General features: G+C 44.8%; 1 protein-coding gene across 1 annotated transcript in view; it reads right to left on the bottom strand.

Moving 5' to 3' along the window:
* LOC110499821 (exocyst complex component 4) overlaps positions 1-23,730 on the bottom strand; it is a 224,903-nt gene that overhangs the window by 33,894 nt on the left and 167,279 nt on the right. The window contains exon 14 of the mRNA XM_090213619.1: positions 21,531-21,709. Coding sequence (XP_090069745.1) covers positions 21,531-21,709 — 179 coding nt within the window. The remainder of the gene's footprint in view (positions 1-21,530; positions 21,710-23,730) is intronic.

The raw sequence follows: 23,730 nt of genomic DNA, 5'->3' as shown, positions 1-23,730 counted from the left end.
AAAACAAAAGAACATGGTTGCGTTGCACAAAAGAAAATTCAGTTACTTGACTTTTACAAAAGTAAAGATTCATTGTCTTGAGACGATATAACCCTAAAGCACAAATTCAATCACAATGCACAAGTCTGTTGCATTATGTTCCCTAAATAATTAGAATATTGCATTACTGCACCCTTAGAAAAAAGGGTTCCAAAAGGGTATTTTGGCTGTCCCCATAGGATAACCATTTAAAGAACCCTTTTGGGTTCCAGGTAGAACTCTCTGTGAAAAGGGTTCTACATGGAAACCAAAAGGGTTGTACGTGGAACCAAAAAGGGTTCTTCAAAAGGTTACCCCATGGGGACAGGTGAATAACACTTTACAATTCTAGAGTGTGTTCATGAAGACATTACACAGAAGAAATTCAAAGCAAACAAGCGTGGTGAACTATGTATTAATTGTTCTGGTTTTAAGTGTACCAAGATTTGGCATGGGCCCTCAGATCCTCAAAAGGTTCGACAGCTGCACCCTTGAGAGCATCTTGACTGGCTGCATCACCGCCTGGTATGGCAACTGCTTGACATCCGACCGCAAAGCGCTACAGAGGATAGTGCGTATGGCCCAGGACATCACTGGGGCCGAGCTCCATGCCATTCTGGACCTCTATACCAGGCGTTGTCAGAGGAAGGCCCTAAAAATTGTCAAAGACTCCAGCCACCCAAGTCATAGACTGTTCTCTCTGTTACCGCACAACAAGAGATACCAAGTCTGGAACCAACAGGACGCTGAACAGCATCCACCCCCAAAGCCATAAAAATATTTAACCAAATCTGCACTGACCCTTTTGGCACTAACTCTATTGACTCCTCACATACGCTGCTGTTACTGTTTATTATCTTTCCTGTTGCCTAGTCACTTTATCCCTACCTGTGTGTACATGCAGTTGAAGTCGGAAGTTTACATACACTTAGGTTGGAGACATTAAAACTAGGTTTTCAACCACTCCACAAATTTCTTGTTAACAAACTACAGTTTTGGCAAGTCGGTTAGGACATCTACTTTGTGCATGACACAAGTAATTTTTCAAACAATTGTTTACAGACAGATTATTTCACTTATAATTCACTGTATCACAATTCCAGTGGGTCAGAAGTTTACATAAACTAAGTTGACTGTGCCTTTAAACAGCTTGGAAAATTCCAGAAAATGAAGTCATGGCTTTAGAAGCTTCTGATAGGCTAATTGACATAATTTGAGTCAATTGGAGGTGTTCCTGTGGATGTATTTCAAGTCCTACCTTCAAACTCAGTGCCTCTTTAATTGACATCATGGGAAAATCAAAAGAAATCAGACCTCAGAAAAAAATAGTAGACCTCCACTAGTCTGGTTCATCCTTGGGAGCAATTTCCAAATGCCTGAAGGTAACACGTTCATCTGTACAAACAATAGTACGCAAGTATAAACACCATGGGACCACGTAGCCGTCATACCGCTCAGGAAGGAGATGTCTGTCTCCTAGAGATGAACGTACTTTGTTGCGAAAAGTGCAAATCAATCCCAGAACAACAGCAAAGGACCTTGTGAAGAAACAGGCACAAAAGTATCTATATCCACAGTAAAACGGGTCCTATATCGACATAACCTGAAAGGCCGCTCAGCAAGGAAAAAGCCACTGCTCCAAAACCGGCATAAAAAAGCCAGACTACGGTTTGCAACTGCATATGAGGACAAAGATTGTACTTTTTGAAAAAATGTCCTCTGGCCATAATGACCATTGTTATGTTTGGAAGATAAAGGGGGAGCCTTGCAAGCCGAAGAACACCATCCCAACCGTGAAGCATGGGGGTGGCAGCATCATGTTGTGAGGGTGCTTTGCTGCAGGAGGGACTGGTGCACTTCACAAAATAGATGGCATCATAAGGATGGAAAATTCTGTGGATATATTGTCAGGAAGTTAAAGCTTGGTCGCAAATGGTCTTCCAAATGGACAATGACCATTGAGTAGTGGAGACCAGAGTCTATCAAACTTGGGCTGTCTCTTCTGGAGGTCATAAGTGAGTATTTCAAGAGGAAGAAAGTCAACAATCTGGTCAATCCAGATTTTAAATGTAGGAGAAGTATTAGAGGCCCACAATAGAATAATAAATTTCTTAGCAAAGTATGTAATAGTCATTAGCACATTTTCTCTGTCAGGATTAGATAGATTAGATAGATACACGGGGTCATATCAAACTGTACATCTAGTATTTTCTGTGCAGCAGTATGTATAGAGTGCCAGAATATGGCAATCTCTCTACAGCTCCAAAATACATGCATATAGGTTCCACTTTCAGAGTTACATCTTTTACAGTTAGGAGACATGTCTGTTTTCATTCTATGGAGTCTCAAAGGAGTATAATAACATTTATACAAAAATGTGTAATTAGATTCTTTCATTTTTACATAGTAGAGTAGTAGAGGAGCCGTATACCCTGTTGCAAACCTCCGCCCATAACTCATCACTGATAGTCAGACCAAGGTCCTTTTCCCAGATTATTTTCAAAGGAGTAATGGAGGAGCCTCCTTTCTCAAAAAGGAGTCTATAGATGTAGGAGATTTAGCCTTTAATGGATTGTGCTGTGACAAGAAGGGTTTCAACTTCATTCAGCTGAGCTCTAAACCTCCTCTTGTAAGTAAATGAGGAAATGAAGTGTCTAATTTGAAGATATTTTAAAAAATGGGATCTTGGCACATTGAATTCACTGCAGAGCTCTTGAAAGGATTTCAGTGTAGTGGTTTTCTGATGAAATAGATCTGAAAAGGTCCTGATTCCTAGAGCATGCCAAAGATTAATATTGGCATCACTCAGGGCATTTGGCAAGTCTGAGTTGCCTACTATAGGCAACATAGAGAACATATTTGGCAGGTATTTCCTACAGTCCCTCCACGCTAGTAGGGTGCTGTAAATCCCACATGTTTTGGCTATGTTGCCCACTTCACTAAAGTTATTAATGAATATCATTTGAGTTTAGGGACACATTTCACATTCTTAAAATAAAGTGCTGACCTAAAACAGGGATGTTTTACTGGGATTAAATGTCAGGAATTGTGAAAAACTGAGTTTAAATGTATTTGGCTAAGGTGTATGTAAACTTCCGACTTCAACTTTATCTACCTCAACTACCTCGAACCACTGCACATCGACTCTGTACTGGTACCCTGTGTATATAGCCAACTTATCATTGACTCAGTACTGGTACCCTGCGTATATACCCAAGTTATCATTGACTCAGTACTGGTACCCTGTGTATATAGCCAAGTTATCATTGACTCTGTACTGGTACCCTGTGTATATAGCCAACTTATCATTGACTCAGTACTGGTACCCTGCGTATATACCCAAGTTATCATTGACTCAGTACTGGTACCCTGTGTATATAGCCAAGTTATCATTGACTCAGTACTGGTACCCCGTGTATATAGCCAAGTTATCATTGACTCTGTACTGGTACCCCGTGTATATAGCCAAGTTATAATTGACTCTGTACTGGTACCCCGTGTATATAGCCAAGTTATCATTGACTCTGTACTGGTACCCTGTGTATATAGCCAACTTATCATTGACTCAGTACTGGTACCCTGTGTATATAGCCAAGTTATCATTGACTCTGTACTGGTACCCCGTGTATATAGCCAAGTTATCATTGACTCTGTACTGGTACCCTGTGTATATAGCCAAGTTATCATTGACTCTGTACTGGTACCCTGTGTATATAGCCAAGTTATCATTGACTCTGTACTGGTACCCTGTGTATATAGCCAACTTATCATTGACTCTGTACTGGTACCCCGTGTATATAGCCAAGTTATCATTGACTCTCTACTGGTACCCTGTGTATATAGCCAAGTTATCATTGACTCTGTACTGGTACCCCGTGTATATAGCCAAGTTATCATTGACTCTGTACTGGTACCCCGTGTATATAGCCAAGTTATCATTGACTCTGTACTGGTACCCTGTGTATATAGCCAACTTATCATTGACTCAGTACTGGTACCCCATGTATATAGCCAAGTTATCATTGACTCTGTCCTGGTACCCTGTGTATATAGCCAAGTTATCATTGACTCTGTACTGGTACCCTGTGTATATAGCCAAGTTATCATTGACTCTGTACTGGTACCCTGTGTATATAGCCAACTTATCATTGACTCTGTCCTGGTACCCCGTGTATATAGCCAACTTATCATTGACTCTGTCCTGGTACCCCGTGTATATAGCCAAGTTATCATTGACTCTGTACTGGTACCCCGTGTATATAGCCAAGTTATCATTGACTCTGTACTGGTACCCCGTGTATATAGCCAAGTTATCATTGACTCTGTACTGGTACCCCGTGTATATAGCCAAGTTATCATTGACTCTGTACTGGTACCCCGTGTATATAGCCAAGTTATCATTGACTCTGTACTGGTACCCCGTGTATATAGCCAAGTTATCGTGTATTTATTGAGTTGTTATAATTTATTTTCTCTTTTTCTCTCTGCATTGTTGGGAAATAAGTAAGTAAATATGTCACTGTTAGTCTACACGTTGTTTTCAAAGCATGTGACAAATAACATTTGATTTGAAAACCGAGAAGCTCTTGAGTACACAGCTCAAAATATAATCATATGTTTATTAGACCACACCATAGACCAGGCCTGGGCAAAGGCCGGCCCGGGGGGCGTATGTGGCCCGCGACTTGGGTCAAAACGCTACCACTGACCTGCAACTTGAGCTTATCGATCTTCAGTCTGATGCAGTGACTGGAGAACTATTCAAAACAATGTCACTGACGAGGTTCTATTCATCTCTCGATGAACAAAACTTTCCAAAGATTAGGAGTCCTGCTCAGAGGATGTGTGTACTGTTTGGGTCAACCTTTGTATGTGAACAGACATTTTCCGTGATGAAATACAACAAGTCAAGACACAGATCACCTCTTACTGACTCTCACCTCTCAGCAATCCAGTGCATAGCGATGTCAGAGACTATACCTGACTTCACAGCTCTAGTCAATGCACAGTGTACTTTCCCTCCGTGTAGTTCATTGCATGTTTAATAATGAAATTACCTACCAAAAGGAGAACATGGATGTGGTTTATTCCTGTGCATGTTAAAACAGTAAAATAAGTAGCATATCTGGATGTGATTTACAGTAGATATATCTGTCAACACAGTCAAACACATGATATATGATTCTGGCCCGCGATGGCAAAAATATATTCTAATGTGGCCAAACATATATATATATATATATATATATATATATATATTTCATTTTTTCCACCTTAATTTAACCAGGTAGGCTAGTTGAGAACAAGTTCTCATTTACAACTGTGACCTGGCCAAGATAAAGCAAAGCAGTTCGACACATACAACAACACAGATTTACACATGGAATAAACAAACATACAGTCAATAACACAACAGAAAAATCTATATACAGTGTGTGCAACTGAGGTAGGATAAGGGAGGTAAGGCAATAAATAGTTATCACAATCATATAACTCATGCTACTGCAAAAGGGTTCTAGCAGGAAACAGATGGCCAGAATATAGAGCAAGGAAAGCCAGGAGAGGGACAAGTATTTTACTTAATGGTTAATCAGATAAAAGATTTCTACAATAAATAGTATTAACAGTCAGTGATTGAGGAAGAGGGAACTACATATTGTCAGACACCCCACCTGAGGAAGAAGGAACTACATACTGTCAGACACCCCACCTGAGGAAGAAGGAACTACATACTGTCAGACACCCCACCTGAGGAAGAAGGAACTACATACTGTCAGACACCCCACCTGAGGAAGAAGGAACTACATACTGTCAGACACCCCACTGTAACTAGAAGGAACTACATACTGTCAGACACCCCACCTGAGGAAGAAGGAACTACATACTGTCAGACACCCCACCTGAGGAAGAAAGAACTACATACTGTCAGACACCCCACCTGAGGAAGAAGGAACTACATACTGTCAGACACCCCACCTGAGGAAGAAGGAACTACATACTGTCAGACACCCCACCTGAGGAAGAAGGAACTACATACTGTCAGACACCCCACCTGAGGAAGAAGGAACTACATACTGTCAGACACCCCACCTGAGGAAGAAGGAACTACATACTGTCAGACACCCCACCTGAGGAAGAAGGAACTACATACTGTCAGACACCCCACCTGAGGAAGAAGGAACTACATACTGTCAGACACCCCACTGTAACTAGAAGGAACTACATACTGTCAGACACCCCACCTGAGGAAGAAGGAACTACATACTGTCAGACAACCCACCTGAGGAAGAAGGAACTACATACTGTCAGACACCCCACCTGAGGAAGAAGGAACTACATACTGTCAGACACCCCACTGTAACGAGAAGGAACTACATACATACTGTCAGACACCCCACCTGAGGAAGAAGGAACTACATACTGTCAGACACCCCACTGTAACTAGAAGGAACTACATACTGTCAGACACCCCACTGTAACTAGAAGGAACTACATACTGTCAGACACCCCACTGTAACTAGAAGGAACTACATACTGTCAGACACCCCACCTGAGGAAGAAGGAACTACATACTGTCAGACACCCCACCTGAGGAAGAAGGAACTACATACTGTCAGACACCCCACCTGAGGAAGAAGGAACTACATACTGTCAGACACCCCACTGTAACTAGAAGGAACTACATACTGTCAGACACCCCACTGTAACTAGAAGGAACTACATACTGTCAGACACCCCACCTGAGGAAGAAGGAACTACATACTGTCAGACACCCCACTGTAACTAGAAGGAACTACATACATCCTGTCAGACACCCCACTGTAACTAGAAGGAACTACATACTGTCAGACACCCCACCTGAGGAAGAAGGAACTACATACTGTCAGACACCCCACCTGAGGAAGAAGGAACTACATACTGTCAGACACCCCACTGTAACTAGAAGGAACTACATACTGTCAGACACCCCACCTGAGGAAGAAGGAACTACATACTGTCAGACAACCCACCTGAGGAAGAAGGAACTACATACTGTCAGACACCCCACCTGAGGAAGAAGGAACTACATACTGTCAGACACCCCACTGTAACGAGAAGGAACTACATACATACTGTCAGACACCCCACCTGAGGAAGAAGGAACTACATACTGTCAGACACCCCACTGTAACTAGAAGGAACTACATACTGTCAGACACCCCACTGTAACTAGAAGGAACTACATACTGTCAGACACCCCACTGTAACTAGAAGGAACTACATACTGTCAGACACCCCACCTGAGGAAGAAGGAACTACATACTGTCAGACACCCCACCTGAGGAAGAAGGAACTACATACTGTCAGACACCCCACCTGAGGAAGAAGGAACTACATACTGTCAGACACCCCACTGTAACTAGAAGGAACTACATACTGTCAGACACCCCACTGTAACTAGAAGGAACTACATACTGTCAGACACCCCACCTGAGGAAGAAGGAACTACATACTGTCAGACACCCCACTGTAACTAGAAGGAACTACATACATCCTGTCAGACACCCCACTGTAACTAGAAGGAACTACATACTGTCAGACACCCCACCTGAGGAAGAAGGAACTACATACTGTCAGACACCCCACCTGAGGAAGAAGGAACTACATACTGTCAGACACCCCACTGTAACTAGAAGGAACTACATACTGTCAGACACCCCACCTGAGGAAGAAGGAACTACATACTGTCAGACAACCCACCTGAGGAAGAAGGAACTACATACTGTCAGACACCACACCTGAGGAAGAAGGAACTACATACTGTCAGACACCCCACTGTAACGAGAAGGAACTACATACATACTGTCAGACACCCCACCTGAGGAAGAAGGAACTACATACTGTCAGACACCCCACTGTAACTAGAAGGAACTACATACTGTCAGACACCCCACTGTAACTAGAAGGAACTACATACTGTCAGACACCCCACCTGAGGAAGAAGGAACTACATACTGTCAGACACCCCACCTGAGGAAGAAGGAACTACATACTGTCAGACACCCCACTGTAACTAGAAGGAACTACATACTGTCAGACACCCCACCTGAGGAAGAAGGAACTACATACTGTCAGACACCCCACCTGAGGAAGAAGGAACTACATACTGTCAGACACCCCACCTGAGGAAGAAGGAACTACATACTGTCAGACACCCCACCTGAGGAAGAAGGAACTACATACTGTCAGACACCCCACCTGAGGAAGAAGGAACTACATACTGTCAGACACCCCACCTGAGGAAGAAGGAACTACATACTGTCAGACACCCCACCTGAGGAAGAAGGAACTACATACTGTCAGACACCCCACCTGAGGAAGAAGGAACTACATACTGTCAGACACCCCACTGTAACTAGAAGGAACTACATACTGTCAGACACCCCACCTGAGGAAGAAGGAACTACATACTGTCAGACAACCCACCTGAGGAAGAAGGAACTACATACTGTCAGACACCCCACCTGAGGAAGAAGGAACTACATACTGTCAGACACCCCACTGTAACGAGAAGGAACTACATACATACTGTCAGACACCCCACCTGAGGAAGAAGGAACTACATACTGTCAGACACCCCACTGTAACTAGAAGGAACTACATACTGTCAGACACCCCACTGTAACTAGAAGGAACTACATACTGTCAGACACCCCACTGTAACTAGAAGGAACTACATACTGTCAGACACCCCACCTGAGGAAGAAGGAACTACATACTGTCAGACACCCCACCTGAGGAAGAAGGAACTACATACTGTCAGACACCCCACCTGAGGAAGAAGGAACTACATACTGTCAGACACCCCACTGTAACTAGAAGGAACTACATACTGTCAGACACCCCACTGTAACTAGAAGGAACTACATACTGTCAGACACCCCACCTGAGGAAGAAGGAACTACATACTGTCAGACACCCCACTGTAACTAGAAGGAACTACATACATCCTGTCAGACACCCCACTGTAACTAGAAGGAACTACATACTGTCAGACACCCCACCTGAGGAAGAAGGAACTACATACTGTCAGACACCCCACCTGAGGAAGAAGGAACTACATACTGTCAGACACCCACCGTAACTAGAAGAAAGAGAATCACCAACAACACCAATGTGGAGGACATAAGCTGTAACTAGAAGGAAGAGAATCACCAACAACACCAATGTGAAGGACATAAGCTGTAACTAGAAGGAAGAGAATCACCAACAACACCAATGTGGAGGACATAAGCTGTAACTAGAAGGAAGAGAATCACCAACAACACCAATGTGAAGGACATAAGCTGTAACTAGAAGGAAGAGAATCACCAACAACACCAATGTGAAGGACATAAGCTGTAACTAGAAGGAAGATAATCACCAACAACACCAATGTGGAGGACATAAGCTGTAACTAGAAGGAAGAGAATCACCAACACCACCAATGGAGGACATAAGCTGTAACTAGAAGGAAGAGAATCACCAACACCACCAATGTGGAGGACATAAGCTGTAACTAGAAGGAAGAGAATCACCAACAACACCAATGTGAAGGACATAAGCTGTAACTAGAAGGAAGAGAATCACCAACAACACCAATGTGAAGGACATACGCTGTAACTAGAAGGAAGAGAATCACCAACAACACCAATGTGGAGGACATAAGCTGTAACTAGAAGGAAGAGAATCACCAACAACACCAATGTGGAGGACATAAGCTGTAACTAGAAGGAAGAGAATCACCAACAACACCAATGTGAAGGACATAAGCTGTAACTAGAAGGAAGAGAATCACCAACAACACCAATGTGGAGGACATAAGCTGTAACTAGAAGGAAGAGAATCACCAACAACACCAATGTGAAGGACATAAGCTGTAACTAGAAGGAAGAGAATCACCAACAACACCAATGTGAAGGACATACGCTGTAACTAGAAGGAAGAGAATCACCAACAACACCAATGTGGAGGACATAAGCTGTAACTAGAAGGAAGATAATCACCAACACCACCAATGTGGAGGACATAAGCTGTAACTAGAAGGAAGAGAATCACCAACAACACCAATGTGGAGGACATAAGCTGTAACTAGAAGGAAGAGAATCACCAACACCACCAATGTGGAGGACATAAGCTGTAACTAGAAGGAAGAGAATCACCAACACCACCAATGTGGAGGACATAAGCTGTAACTAGAAGGAAGAGAATCACCAACACCACCAATGTGGAGGACATAAGCTGTAACTAGAAGGAAGAGAATCACCAACAACACCAATGTGGAGGACATAAGCTGCTTCTTTGCAGGTCAGCCTTTTAAATCTGTTTGTCTGAAGAGCAGACCAATTGAAGTTAGAGTCTACAGAAAAGAATGATGACAAAAAGAGAGCAAACTTTGACTAGAGTAACTAACTTTCATGTACAATACTTGTCTCAGTCACTATCTGGCCTCACCTGTAAACCTCTTGTCTGCCAGGTGATGTCAACATCCTATTCTCTCTCCGTCCTCAGGTGGTATCAACTAGGCTTGGACGATATAACGTTGATACCATATACCGCGGTATACGGCATGACAACACACATCCTTTTACCTCAGAATCACGTGGCTGATTTAACCATCAATAGAAAAATACAGTAGCCAACACTATGCCACCTTTTAACCAGGAGGTGGGACAAATAGTCTGTTCATGTGGTGTCTGAGTTATCGGAAATACGAGACTTCCACTTAAACGGCCCTCCAAGTTGTAATTACAAGTCGGAAAGTCTGAGAAAATGACAATGCTACATATCAACACACTTGATATGTATAATTGTTGATACGTAGCTAGTTTGACTATATTGTCCATGTTTGCAACCTAGCTAACTTTATTATTAGAAACTTTAGCTAGCTCATATAGCTAGCTAAAATGTCATTGGTTGAAGAATTGTTCCAACTGGGATGTTTCCCACGAGCACATGAATGGTAACTAAACAAACACATCACACAGGCTCTTTAAAGGGGCAATCAGCAGTTGCTACATCCATTTTTGGACTTATAAATAAATGATATGTAGGCATTGATTCTTGAAGAATATAACTTATAAATGCCTCATGACCTTAGTTCAACTGTCACACTCCATGAGAACCCAAAATATAAGCTTGTTTTACTCCAATATTTGTAAACAAAGTAAATGTAAATAATGACAGTACAGCCTCATAACATAGGGTCATTTTGATATCATGGATGGTCAGCTCTTGCATCCGTAGCTCTGTCTATGAATATGAGAATGTTACATTTCTCCAGCCCCATCATATTTTATTTTTTACCAAAACAAGGGCTTTTTTTTATTGTTTCTACAACAAAGAGTTCACAGACAACGGGTGCGAGCTGTGCACCCAGTCAGGTCACTTATGACACAAGTCAGTATTCAACATTCATCCATATCTGAGGATGTCGAGAGATGATGTGACCAGCCACTAGGGGCAACAGTGAGCGCCGTTACCGTCAAGTAGGTTTTGGTTTTGCTAGGGTATTGTGGACGGGGATGGCGGTAAGCATCTGCCTCTGGTTCCAAGTAGACCAAAGGTTCCAAACAGACCAAAGGTTCCAAACAGACCAAAGGTTCCAAACAGACCAAAGGTTCCAAACAGACCAAAGGTTCCAAGTAGACCAAAGGTTCCAAACAGACCAAAGGTTCCAAACAGACCAAAGGTTCCAAACAGACCAAAGGTTCCAAACAGACCAAAGGTTCCAAGTAGACCAAAGGTTCCAAACAGACCAAAGGTTCCAAACAGACCAAAGGTTCCAAACAGACCAAAGGTTCCAAACAGACCAAAGGTTGCATGTTTGAATCCAGCGATAGAAAGTAGTTGTTGATATTTTTGGTTTTCAGCCTAACCCAAACCTTAACCCTTACCTTAACCATTCAGAGTTCATGTCTAACCTTCAGAATCCGGAGTTTATGCCTAAACTTAACCCCAAATATTTTCACATTTCAGGTGTAGAACTTTGCAAACAACATCTAATTCTGATGTGAGACTGTGATTGTTGCTTGTTTATGTGCAATGGCTTGTGTATGTTGTGTGTAAATGCCTGTGTGTGTGTGTTGTGTGTAAACACCTGTGTGTGTGTGTGTTGTGTGTAAACACCTATGTGTGTTAGTGTTAAAGTAACTGCATTGTGTGTTTCCTCCAGTGCATTTCACATAATGTCTTTGGCAGCTCTGGGGAGGAAGGCCTAACAGCAGGAGGTCTCACCAGGGGAACACAGTACGCCTCTCAGCCTGTCACACTTTGATGATGCGATCAAGACTCCACGGCATGGGGCCACCAATTTAGAGGCATGAACAGAGGAACTTGGGCTCCTTCTGACTGACAGCCTTCCATACCTCCCATCTATGTCAACTTTCCCTCTCTAATCTCTTTGGATTCAGGGTCTCTCTCTGCGTGCCTCGCTCTCTGCGTGCCTCGCTCTCTGCGTGCCTCGCTCTCTGCGTGCCTCGCTCTCTGCGTGCCTCGCTCTCTGCGGGCCTCTCTTTCTGCGTGCCTCTCTCTCTGCGTGTCTCTCTCTCTGCGTGTCTCTCTCTCTGCGTGTCTCTCTCTCTGCCTCCGCCGGTCTCTCTCTCCTAGTATGTGGGGTCTTTGTAAATATATGTGTGTTTTTGTTTATGCGTGTTTGTGTGAGTGTGTAGTGTGTGTACTGTATAGTGTGTAGTGCTTATCCAATTATTTTCCAATCCCATCTAAGGGAGGCGTCTGTTCCTTGCCATCTGCAGGAGATGAGGGTGGCACACATTAAGGGAGAGACGGGGGGCAGATCAATGGCACACACACACAGGCAGACACACAGGATAAATACTCTATTGCTCTGGCTGGTCAATGACAGGAAAGCTAACAGAGAACAAAGAGAGAGAACATGAAAGAAACAACTATGAGTTGATGCCTCCTGTCTGAACCAGTTCAATGTGGTGCAGAACTTTCCATTGACTCATCAGTCTGCTCTTTCCAGACCTCCAGCAGAGAGGAAGAGAAAGAAGAAGAAGAGAGGGAGGGTCTATCCTGGAGGGGTGGAGTGAAGTCATGAATGATGCATAGGGACTAGTGTTAATTATTCTGTGTGTGGAACGGGACAGACATCTGCACTAGGATAGAGAGAGAGAGGTGGGTGGGGGGAGAGGAGAAGGAGTGGGGAGATGGATGGAAGGAGGGGAGAGAGAGAGAGAAGGATGGAAGGAGTGTGGGATGAAGAGAGAGAGAGAGGAGAGAGAGAGAGAGAGAGAGAGAGAGAGAGAGAGAGAGAGAGAGAGAGAGAGAGAGAGAGAGAGAGAGAGAGAGAGAGAGAGAGAGAGAGAGAGAGAGAGAGAGAGAGAGAGAGAGAGAGAGAGAGAGAAAGAAAGAAAGAAAGAAAGAAAGAAAGAAAGAAAGAAAGAAAGAGATAGAGGGAAAGAGAATGAGGAGAGAGATGGGATGTGTCTATTCTTATGTATGCCTGAGAGACAGCCTGGAAGTATGTGAGAGATAAAGACTAGACATGCATGTGTAAAACAGAAAGGTAAACGTATTCAAGGTATCAAGGGAACCATTAGAGATGTACAGGCTTGTATTGTGTGTTGGAGAAAGAAAGTAGAACACTGATTATGCTAATACTTCCTACTGCTAGAGGGAGCAGCCCACCACTTGCTCAGGTCAAGGTTAAAAAATAAAAAATCCCCCCTCCTCATCCTCTCTCCCCCCGTCTCTTCCTCACAGGCAAATCCCCCCTAACTCCAAAATCCTGCCTATGTTGCAAAAAGAACATGCGGTCAAAGAACACCTCTCCCCCAGGACAGCATGGTTCTATAGTACCTCATTACAGAGAGTAGAGCAGCGGAGCACAGCACAGCTACAGTTAGATGTGTCCTAAACGGCACCCCATTCCCTATACAGTGCACTCCTTTTGACCAGGGCCCATAGGGATCAGGTCAAGAGTAGCCCACTATGTGGTGCCGGGGTAGCCAACCCTGTTCCTGGAGTGTCACAGCTACAGCAGGATGTTCCAACAAGGCTTCATACCTGACCAACTGAGATAATTGATCGGTTCAGTGATTGCCTAAATTATACACACCTGCTCTTCCAGGCCGGTTAAATCAAGAACATGAACTGTCTGCAGTTCTCCAGGACCAGGGTTGACTTCCCCTGATGTAGGGAGTAGGGTACTATCTACCCCTGATGTAGGGAGTAGGGTACTATCTACCCCTGATGTAGGGAGTAGGGTACTATCTACCCCTGATGTAGGGAGTAGGGTACTATCTACCCCTGATGTAGGGAGTAAGGGACTATCTACCCCTGATGTAGGGAGTAGGGTACTATCTACCCCTGATGTAGGGAGTAGGGTACTATCTACCCCTGATGTAGGGAGTAGGGTACTATCTACCCCTGATGTAGGGAGTAGGGTACTATCTACCCCTGATGTAGGGAGTAGGGTACTATCTACCCCTGATGTAGGGAGTAAGGGACTATCTACCCCTGATGTAGGGAGTAGGGTACTATCTACCCCTGATGTAGGGAGTAGGGTACTATCTACACCTGATGTAGGGAGTAGGGTACTATCTACCCCTGATGTAGGGAGTAGGGTACTATCTACCCCTGATGTAGGGAGTAAGGTACTATCTACCCCTGATGTAGGGAGTAGGGTACTATCTACCCCTGATGTAGGGAGTAGGGTACTATCTACCCCTGATGTAGGGAGTAGGGTACTATCTACCCCTGATGTAGGGAGTAAGGGACTATCTACCCCTGATGTAGGGAGTAGGGTACTATCTACCCCTGATGTAGGGAGTAGGGTACTATCTACCCCTGATGTAGGGAGTAGGGTACTATCTACCCCTGATGTAGGGAGTAGGGTACTATCTACCCCTGATGTAGGGAGTAAGGTACTATCTACCCCTGATGTAGGGAGTAGGGTACTATCTACCCCTGATGTAGGGAGTAAGGTACTATCTACCCCTGATGTAGGGAGTAGGGTACTATCTACCCCTGATGTAGGGAGTAGGGTACTATCTACCCCTGATGTAGGGAGTAGGGTACTATCTACCCCTGATGTAGGGAGTAGGGTACTATCTACCCCTGATGTAGGGAGTAGGGTACTATCTACCCCTGATGTAGGGAGTAGGGTACTATCTACCCCTGATGTAGGGAGTAGGGTACTATCTACCCCTGATGTAGGGAGTAGGGTACTATCTACCCCTGATGTAGGGAGTAGGGTACTATCTACCCCTGATGTAGGGAGTAGGGTACTATCTACCCCTGATGTAGGGAGTAGGGTACTATCTACACCTGATGTAGGGAGTAGGGTACTATCTACCCCTGATGTAGGGAGTAGGGTACTATCTACCCCTGATGTAGAGAGTAGGGTACTATCTACACCTGATGTAGGGAGTAGGGTACTATCTACCCCTGATGTAGGGAGTAGGGTACTATCTATAGCTGCGTTCAGTGAGCAGTTGATGGTTATTTAATAACAGGCCAACTGTAGTCTTTACTCCAGTGTGTCTCGTGTGTGTGTGTGTGTGTGCCTGTGTGTGTGTGCCTGTGTGTGTGTGCCTGTGTGCCTGTGTGTGTGTGCCTGTGTGTGTGTGCCTGTGTGCCTGTGTGTGTGTGTGCCTGTGTGTGTGTGTGTGTGTGTGTGCGCGCCTGTGTGTGTGTGTGTGTGCGTGTGTGTGTGTGTGTGTATATGTACAGTGCCTTGCGAAAGTATTCGGCCCCCTTGAACTTTGCGACCTTTTGCCACATTTCAGGCTTCAAACATAAAGATATAAAACTGTATTTTTTTGTGAAGAATCAACAACAAGTGGGACACAATCATGAAGTGGAACGACATTTATTGGATATTTCAAACTTTTTTAACAAATCAAAAACTGAAAAATTGGGCGTGCAAAATTATTCAGCCCCCTTAAGTTAATAGTTTGTAGCGCCACCTTTTGCTGGATTACAGCTGTAAGTCGCTTGGGGTTGCTTTTACGCCAAACATAACGTTTTGCATTGTTGCCAAAAAGTTCCATTTTGGTTTCATCTGACCAGAGCATCTTCTTCCACATGTTTGGTGTGTCTCCCAGGTGGCTTGTGGCAAACTTTAAATGACACTTTTTATGGATATCTTTAAGAAATGGCTTTCTTCTTGCCACTCTTCCATAAAGGCCAGATTTGTGCAATATACGACTGATTGTTGTCCTATGGACAGAGTCTCCCACCTCAGCTGTAGATCTCTGCAGTTCATCCAGAGTGATCATGGGCCTCTTGGCTGCATCTCTGATCAGTCTTCTCCTTGTATGAGCTGAAAGTTTAGAAGGACGGCCAGGTCTTGGTAGATTTGCAGTGGTCTGATACTCCTTCCATTTCAATATTATCGCTTGCACAGTGCTCCTTGGGATGTTTAAAGCTTGGGAAATCTTTTTGTATCCAAATCCGGCTTTAAACTTCTTCACAACAGTATCTCGGACCTGCCTGGTGTGTTCCTTGTTCTTCATGATGCTCTCTGCGCTTTTAACGGACCTCTGAGAATATCACAGTGCAGGTGCATTTATACGGAGACTTGATTACACACAGGTGGATTGTATTTATCATCATTAGTCATTTAGGTCAACATTGGATCATTCAGAGATCCTCACTGAACTTCTGGAGAGAGTTTGCTGCACGGAAAGTAAAGGGGCTGAATAATTTTGCACGCCCAATTTTTCAGTTTTTGATTTGTTAAAAAAGTTTGAAATATCCAATAAATGTCGTTCCACTTCATGATTGTGTCCCACTTGTTGTTGATTCTTCACAAAAAAATACAGTTTTATATCTGTATGTTTGAAGCCTGAAATGTGGCAAAAGGTCGCAAAGTTCAAGGGGGCCGAATACTTTCGCAAGGCACTGTATGTGTGTGTGTAGGGTGCCATTTGGGACTTAGATCTAGAGTACATGCTGTCTGGAGGCAGGAGAAGCATGGCTGCCTCGGATTTGAACTAACGCAATCTTGAAACTGATCTGCAGATCGCTGGACACACACACACATAAAGATGTACATGTACAGACATAAGAACATTGTTAAGCAATAAGGCACGAGGAGGTGTGGTATATGGCCATTATACCACGGCTAAGGGCTGTTCTTTAGCACAACACATTGCAGAATGCATGGACACAGTTCTTAGCTGTGGTATAATGGCCATATACCACAAACCCCCAATTAGAGCAGTAAAAAAATGAATGTTTTGTCATTCCCGTAGTATAAGAACTGATATACCACAGCTGTCAGCCAATCAGCCTCCAGGGCTCAAACCACACAGTTTATAATAGGGCGTATACCACAGGTATGACATAACATTTATTTTTACTGCTCTAATTACGTTGGTAACCCGTTTATAATAGCAATGAGCCACCTCAGGGGTTTGTGGTATATGGCCAATGTATCCAGGCACATTGCGTCATGCTCCACATTGCGTCATGCTTAAGAACAGTCCTTAGTCGTGGTATATTGGACAAAAACCACACCCCCTCAGGCTTTTTGCTTAAATATACCACAGCTGTCAGCCAATCAGCAGTCAGGGCTTGAACCGCCCAGTTTATATAAAAAATAAATCACTCACTCACGCAAACAGATGAATGAAACATTGAAACACATGACATGACAGCCAGGACAGACATGACAGCCAGGACAGACATGACAGCCAGACAGATAGGACAGCCAGACAGATAGGACAGCCAGACATACATGAAAGACAGGACAGCCAGACAGACAGATAGTCAGTCAGACAGACAGACATGACAGTCAGACAGACATGATAGTCAGACAGACAGCCAGACATGACAGTCAGACAGACATGATAGTCAGACAGACATGACAGCCAGACAGACAGCTAGACCGACAGATAGCTAGACCGACAGATAGCTAGACCGACAGATAGCTAGACAGACAGACATGACAGTTAGACAGACAGATAGCTAGACAGACAGACATGACAGCTAGACAGACATGACAGCTAGACAGACAGACATGACAGCTAGACATGACAGCTAGACAGACATGACAGCTAGACAGACAGACATGACAGCTAGACATGACAGCTAGACAGACAGATAGCGAGACAGACAGATAGCGAGACAGACAGCTAGACAGACAGACAGCTAGACAGACAGACAGCTAGACAGACAGACAGCTAGACAGACAGATAGCTAGACAGACAGATAGCTAGACAGACAGCGAGACATACAGACAGATAGCGAGACAGACAGACATACAGATAGCTAGACAGACAGATAGCTAGACAGACAGACAGCTAGACAGACAGACAGCTAGACAGCTAGATAGCTAGACAGACAGATAGCTCGACAGACAGACAGATAGCTCGACAGAGACAGATAGCTAGACAGACAGACAGATAGCTAGACAGACAGATAGCTAGACAGACAGACAGATAGCTAGACAGACAGACAGACAGACAGACAGACAGACAGACAGACAGACAGACAGACAGACAGACAGACAGACAGACAGAGACAGCTAGACAGACAGACAGACAGACAGACAGACAGACAGACAGACAGACAGACAGACAGACAGACAGACAGACAGACAGACAGACAGACAGACAGATAGACAGACAGATAGCTAGACAGACAGATAGCTAGACAGACAGACAGATAGCTAGACAGACAGACAGATAGCTAGACAGACAGACAGACAGACAGACAGACAGCTAGACAGACAGATAGCCAGCCAGCCAGCCAGCCAGCCAGACAGACATATAGCTAGATAGACATGCCCACAGATCCAGTTTTTACACACAGCTGTACCCAGCAGAAAGCGGCCATCACATTGGCAGGTGCCCTCAGTGTGTGTGTGTGTTGTGTGTGTGCATTGTGTGTGGTGTGTGTTATATGTGTGTCACCTCAGGTAAATATTGTCTGAGAGGATTAGGCGTCCAGAGCGGCGCCCAGATGGGCGATAAGACCCTCGCCCCTGCCACCCTCACGGCCAATCACCATTGGAGTACACACACACACCGGATGACCGCTGTCTCTGTCATATCAAACACACACACCATGCACACACGATTGTTTAATCAAATTAAGATGAAATTAAGATTCAGCTGCGTTTTAACAGACAGTGTGTATTTATCATGCTAATCTTCTCCCTGCCTTATCCCTGTGTCTCTCTCTCTGTGTGTGTGTGTGTGTGTGTGTGTGTGTGTGTGTGTGTGTTTGATTTACAGATGCAGCCCAGCCACAGACATTGGGAGGTGATGATAGGAAATGTCCATCTTAGACGGATTTCTCTGGGTCAAGGGTCAATCTACCTCCTGCATACGAGGCTGGGCATTATCCTAGCATTGTCCTTTTACATTATTTATTTTACCTTTATTTAACTAGGCAAGTCAGTTAAGAACAAATTGTTATTTACAATGACGGCCTACCCCGGCCAAACCCAGACAACACTGGGCCAATTGTGCCCAATCACCCAATCACGATCGGTTGTGATACAGCCTGGAATCGAACCGGGGTCTGTAGTGACGCCTCTAGCACTGAGATGCAGTGCCTTAGACCGTAGCGCCATTCCTTTGGGGGGGGCCGTTGTGGGTTCTGTAAATAACTTGGCTTATAGATTAACAGTCAGCTATAATGTAGCCAGTATAGCAGAGCATCAGCGTACTGTACCAGCTGAATATGAAGGTTCACAGATCACACATTGACTCCGCTTACGCCGGTCCCCTGTTACTGGGTCTTAATATGATTTCATTCAGAATACATCTGTTGGCACTAATATCACTCCATAGTGCTCTGCCCTCCTCTCTTAAACAACGCTCCAACTGAAACACACAGGAAGGACAATGACACCGCAGTCCCACACTTCCTGCCTGAAACAGCACCATCAGAGAATGAGGAGGACAACAACGGAAATAAGCTTGGTGTTTAATATATGTAATGTTGATGGTTAATTATCCAATACATTAAATCAATCAGGTGATGTGGTTTCATGGAAACACTATGCATCCTAATGCTTTTGGTAGAAACCTCAATGACTAAACTCTATGACTCTGGTCCTGTCTGTCTCAAGGTCGTTCATTCGTTCCCCTACCGTGGAGGAACATGGGTGCTACAGGACCTCGCCACACTCCAGAGGACAGCCGGCCCGACTGAAAGACTCCTTCATCTAGCACGGCCATCACGCCGCGGAGAGAGAGAAGAAAACGTGTACGAGTCGAGGAAGACAAGAGAAGGAAAATGACTTGTCCATACCTGACTACCTCTGTAATATGAAATCCAATTTAGGGAAGAAGGGGGAAACGGAGAGATAAGAAGGGAGGTTTTTCTCCCCCTCCGCCGTGTCGCGCCGAGCCCCATCAACCAAGGCAAACACTAAATAATGAACAATACTGTGGCTGTCCCCCCATGATAAAACACACTCCATTAATGCCACTCGGCAGAATTAATGATAATTATGCCACGTTCGCCGCCCGTTCTCTTATTGAATTCTTATCTGAGCTGCCGAGGAGGAAGGAACAGCGCTCCGACTGTCTCCTCTTCCACCCCCCCCAAAAAAACAATAGAAAGAAAATCCCTCATTTAAGTCGTCCAGAAAGGGGAAGTTCACAGAGGAAATAGGAACTTTTATAGGTGTAAAATGAAGGAGGTGACATGGGATGCAACAGAGGAAGAACTGTGACTTTCATGCTCTGGAACAGGTGATCACAACACTGAGTTTAAGATGGGCTGTGTCCTTTCTACAAGTGTGTGTGTGTGTGTGTGTGTGTGTGTGTGTGTGTTCTGAACCCTTCTGGGTGTGGTCTGAGCATCACCATCAAGGTTGTGATTACATATTGAAGGATGGCACAATTAGAATGATATTCTATCTGTATGGACACACCACCATAAGAGTTGGACTACAAGATCAGAAACATCCTCAGCCTGCTGATGACAATGGAACACACACACATTTTCACTGATAAATGAGGTCTCTGTAAAGACGGTGAGTAAAAGGTCTTTGACAGTTCTGAAACAAACCACACACTTCCAGGGCTAATTAGAGTGTGTATAAAGTGGTGTTTGTTTCTGGAGGCCCTCCTACCTGGCTCTAATTAGACGGTGGTAATTCACTCAGACAAACTCTTAATGACAGAGAGGAAAACTACTGCTGTGTGTGTGTGTGTGTGTGTGTGTGTGTGTGTGTGTGTGTGTGTGACAGAGAATAAATAACTACTGCTACTAATCATGCCTGTTAAGGTGTCAGACTACAGTGTGTGTACATATACATAGCATTGGGAGTGGATGTGTATACTAGTGGCAGTATCTAGAACAAAACGTTACACAGTCCATGTTAGCATTATGGAACCTCCTTGTGTTGTATACTGTTCATTCATTGGCTGTGTGGGACAGGTGTTGAACAAGCAGCCCTTCAGTCCACACACACACACACACCCCACCAACCCTGCATGAATGGAAGCCATAAGGTGTGTATGTATGTATGCCTGCCTCTGCGTGTGTGCGTGTATACTCACTGGCAGCGTGGGGCAGGTTGATGAAGAAGCCTTTGAGTCTGGAGGCCAGCCACTCCATGCTCTCCTGCAGGTTGGCAAGGGCCTTCAGGTCGCTCACGTCACGCAGGATCTCGTTCTGCGGGATCAGCTTGTCACCCAGGTTACCCGTCAGCACCTCTGACTCCTTGGCAAACGCCGCCCTGGATCGGTGGGAATGGAGGAGGAGAGAGGAAATGGAGGAGGAGAGAGGAGATGGAGGAGGAGAGAGGAGATGGAGGAGGAGAGAGGAGATGGAGGAGGAGAGAGGAGATGGAGGAGGAGAGAGGAAATGGAGGAGGAGAGAGGAGATGGAGGAGGAGAGAGGAAATGGAGGAGGAGAGAGGAAATGGAGGAGGAGAGAGGAAATGGAGGAGGAGAGAGGAGATGGAGGAGGAGATGGAGGAGGAGATGGAGGAGGAGAGAGGAAATGGAGGAGAGAGGAAATGGAGGAGGAGAGAGGAAATGGAGGAGGAGAGAGGAAATGGAGGAGGAGAGAGGAAACAAAAAAAGTTGTATTAGACAAAATCAGTCAATGTGACTGTTCTAGACAGGTTCTAAAATGGTCATGAGAGTAGTTAGAACTAACCGTCTGATATTCAAACAAGGGTTAGCCTGGTCCCAGATCTGTTTGAAATAACGGTCTGATCTTCAAACAAGGGTTAGCCTGGTCCCAGATCTGTTTGAACTAACTGCCTGATCTTCAAACAAGGGTTAGCCTGGTCCCAGATCTGTTTGAACTAACTGCCTGATCTTCAAACAAGGGTTAGCCTGGTCCCAGATCTGTTTGTACCGTCTTTCCAAATCTGTTGGTCATTGTTTGGCTTCATAATGACAACTGGAGATGGGAAGCTCTGGGACCAGGGTAGAGAGAGATGGGTTTCTCTTCTGGATATAGGAGATGGGAAGCTCTGGGACCAGGGTAGAGAGAGAAGGGTTTCTCTTCTGGATATAGGAGATGGGAAGCTCTGGGACCAGGGTAGAGAGAGAAGGGTTTATCTTCTGGATATAGGAGATGGGGAGCTCTGGGACCAGGGTAGAGAGATAAGGGTTTCTCTTCTGGATATAGGAGATGAGAAGCTCTGGGACCAGGGTAGAGAGAGAAGGGTTTCTCTTCTGGATATGGGTCGTGCATTAAGAGTAGCGGCTTAAAACCTGTCAACAGCTCCAGATAAGGATTCCCTGGAATCAAGGAGAGGACAGTAGTGGAAGGCAGGAGGATAGTGAAAAGGAGAAGGACATTTATTGGGGGGTGAGGAGGATTAGGGGGGAGGGGACTATAATAACAATCCCACGGTCCCCTGCACAGAGGATGGCTGGCACCGTGTGGAGCTGTACCCTGGACGGACAGACAGACCAGTCACATCAACTCCAGCATGCATCTCAATGAGGCCTTGGGCTTCCAGTAATGACCTTCACTGTGATTTAGGACTGACTGACTAACTTAGTTCAGTCACCACAGGCCCAATGGCTAGCTAGTAACTGGAGCAGGAGCAGATAGAGAGGGAAGGGGAGAGAGACGTCATAGTAAAGGCTAGGTGGGTAGAAAGAGGAGGGAGAGAGAGAAAAAGACTCAACTGAGAGTGCATGCATGCGTGTGTGTGTGTGTGTGTGTGTGTGTGTGTGTGTGTGTGTGTGTGTGTGTGTGTGTGTGTGTGTGTGTGTGTGTGAGAGAAAGAAAGAAAGAGCGAGAGAGAGCTATATTTTAAGGCAATGCAACGTTTCAGACTTCACACATGTTAGCAGGCACATGACAAGAACACAGCCTTGAGGAGAAGACAGCAAAGAATATCCTCATTTTTTTGCGTGACTACTGACCAGCAGCCTTGGTGAATTCACTTCAATATCAAAACTCGAAAGAGAAAAAGAGAAAGAGAGAGAGAGAGAGAGAGAGAGAGAGGGAGAGAGAGGGAGAGAGAGGGAGAGAGAGGGAGAGAGAGAGCGAGAGAGAAAACAGAGAATGAAAGAGTGAGAGAGAAAACAGAATGAAAGAGAGCGAGAGAAAACAGAGAATGACAGAGAGCGAGAGAGAGAGAAAACAGAGAATGAAAGAGATCAGGAAGAACTGAATGACTTGTTCCAAGCAGGGCCCTTATTATTGGAGCGTGATCAAAAGGAGCGCTGGGTTGCCAGACGTGGAGCCTCTAATCCCTCCAAAGAATGTTGAAAATGTCTGTGGTTGTGA

Source organism: Oncorhynchus mykiss, chromosome 21, assembly GCF_057628025.1.
Source record: "Oncorhynchus mykiss isolate SJ-2025 chromosome 21, ASM5762802v1, whole genome shotgun sequence".
NCBI classification, from domain to species: domain Eukaryota; kingdom Metazoa; phylum Chordata; class Actinopteri; order Salmoniformes; family Salmonidae; genus Oncorhynchus; species Oncorhynchus mykiss.
Note: the sequence above shows the minus strand (reverse complement) of the source record. Positions and strands in the feature narration are given on the sequence as shown.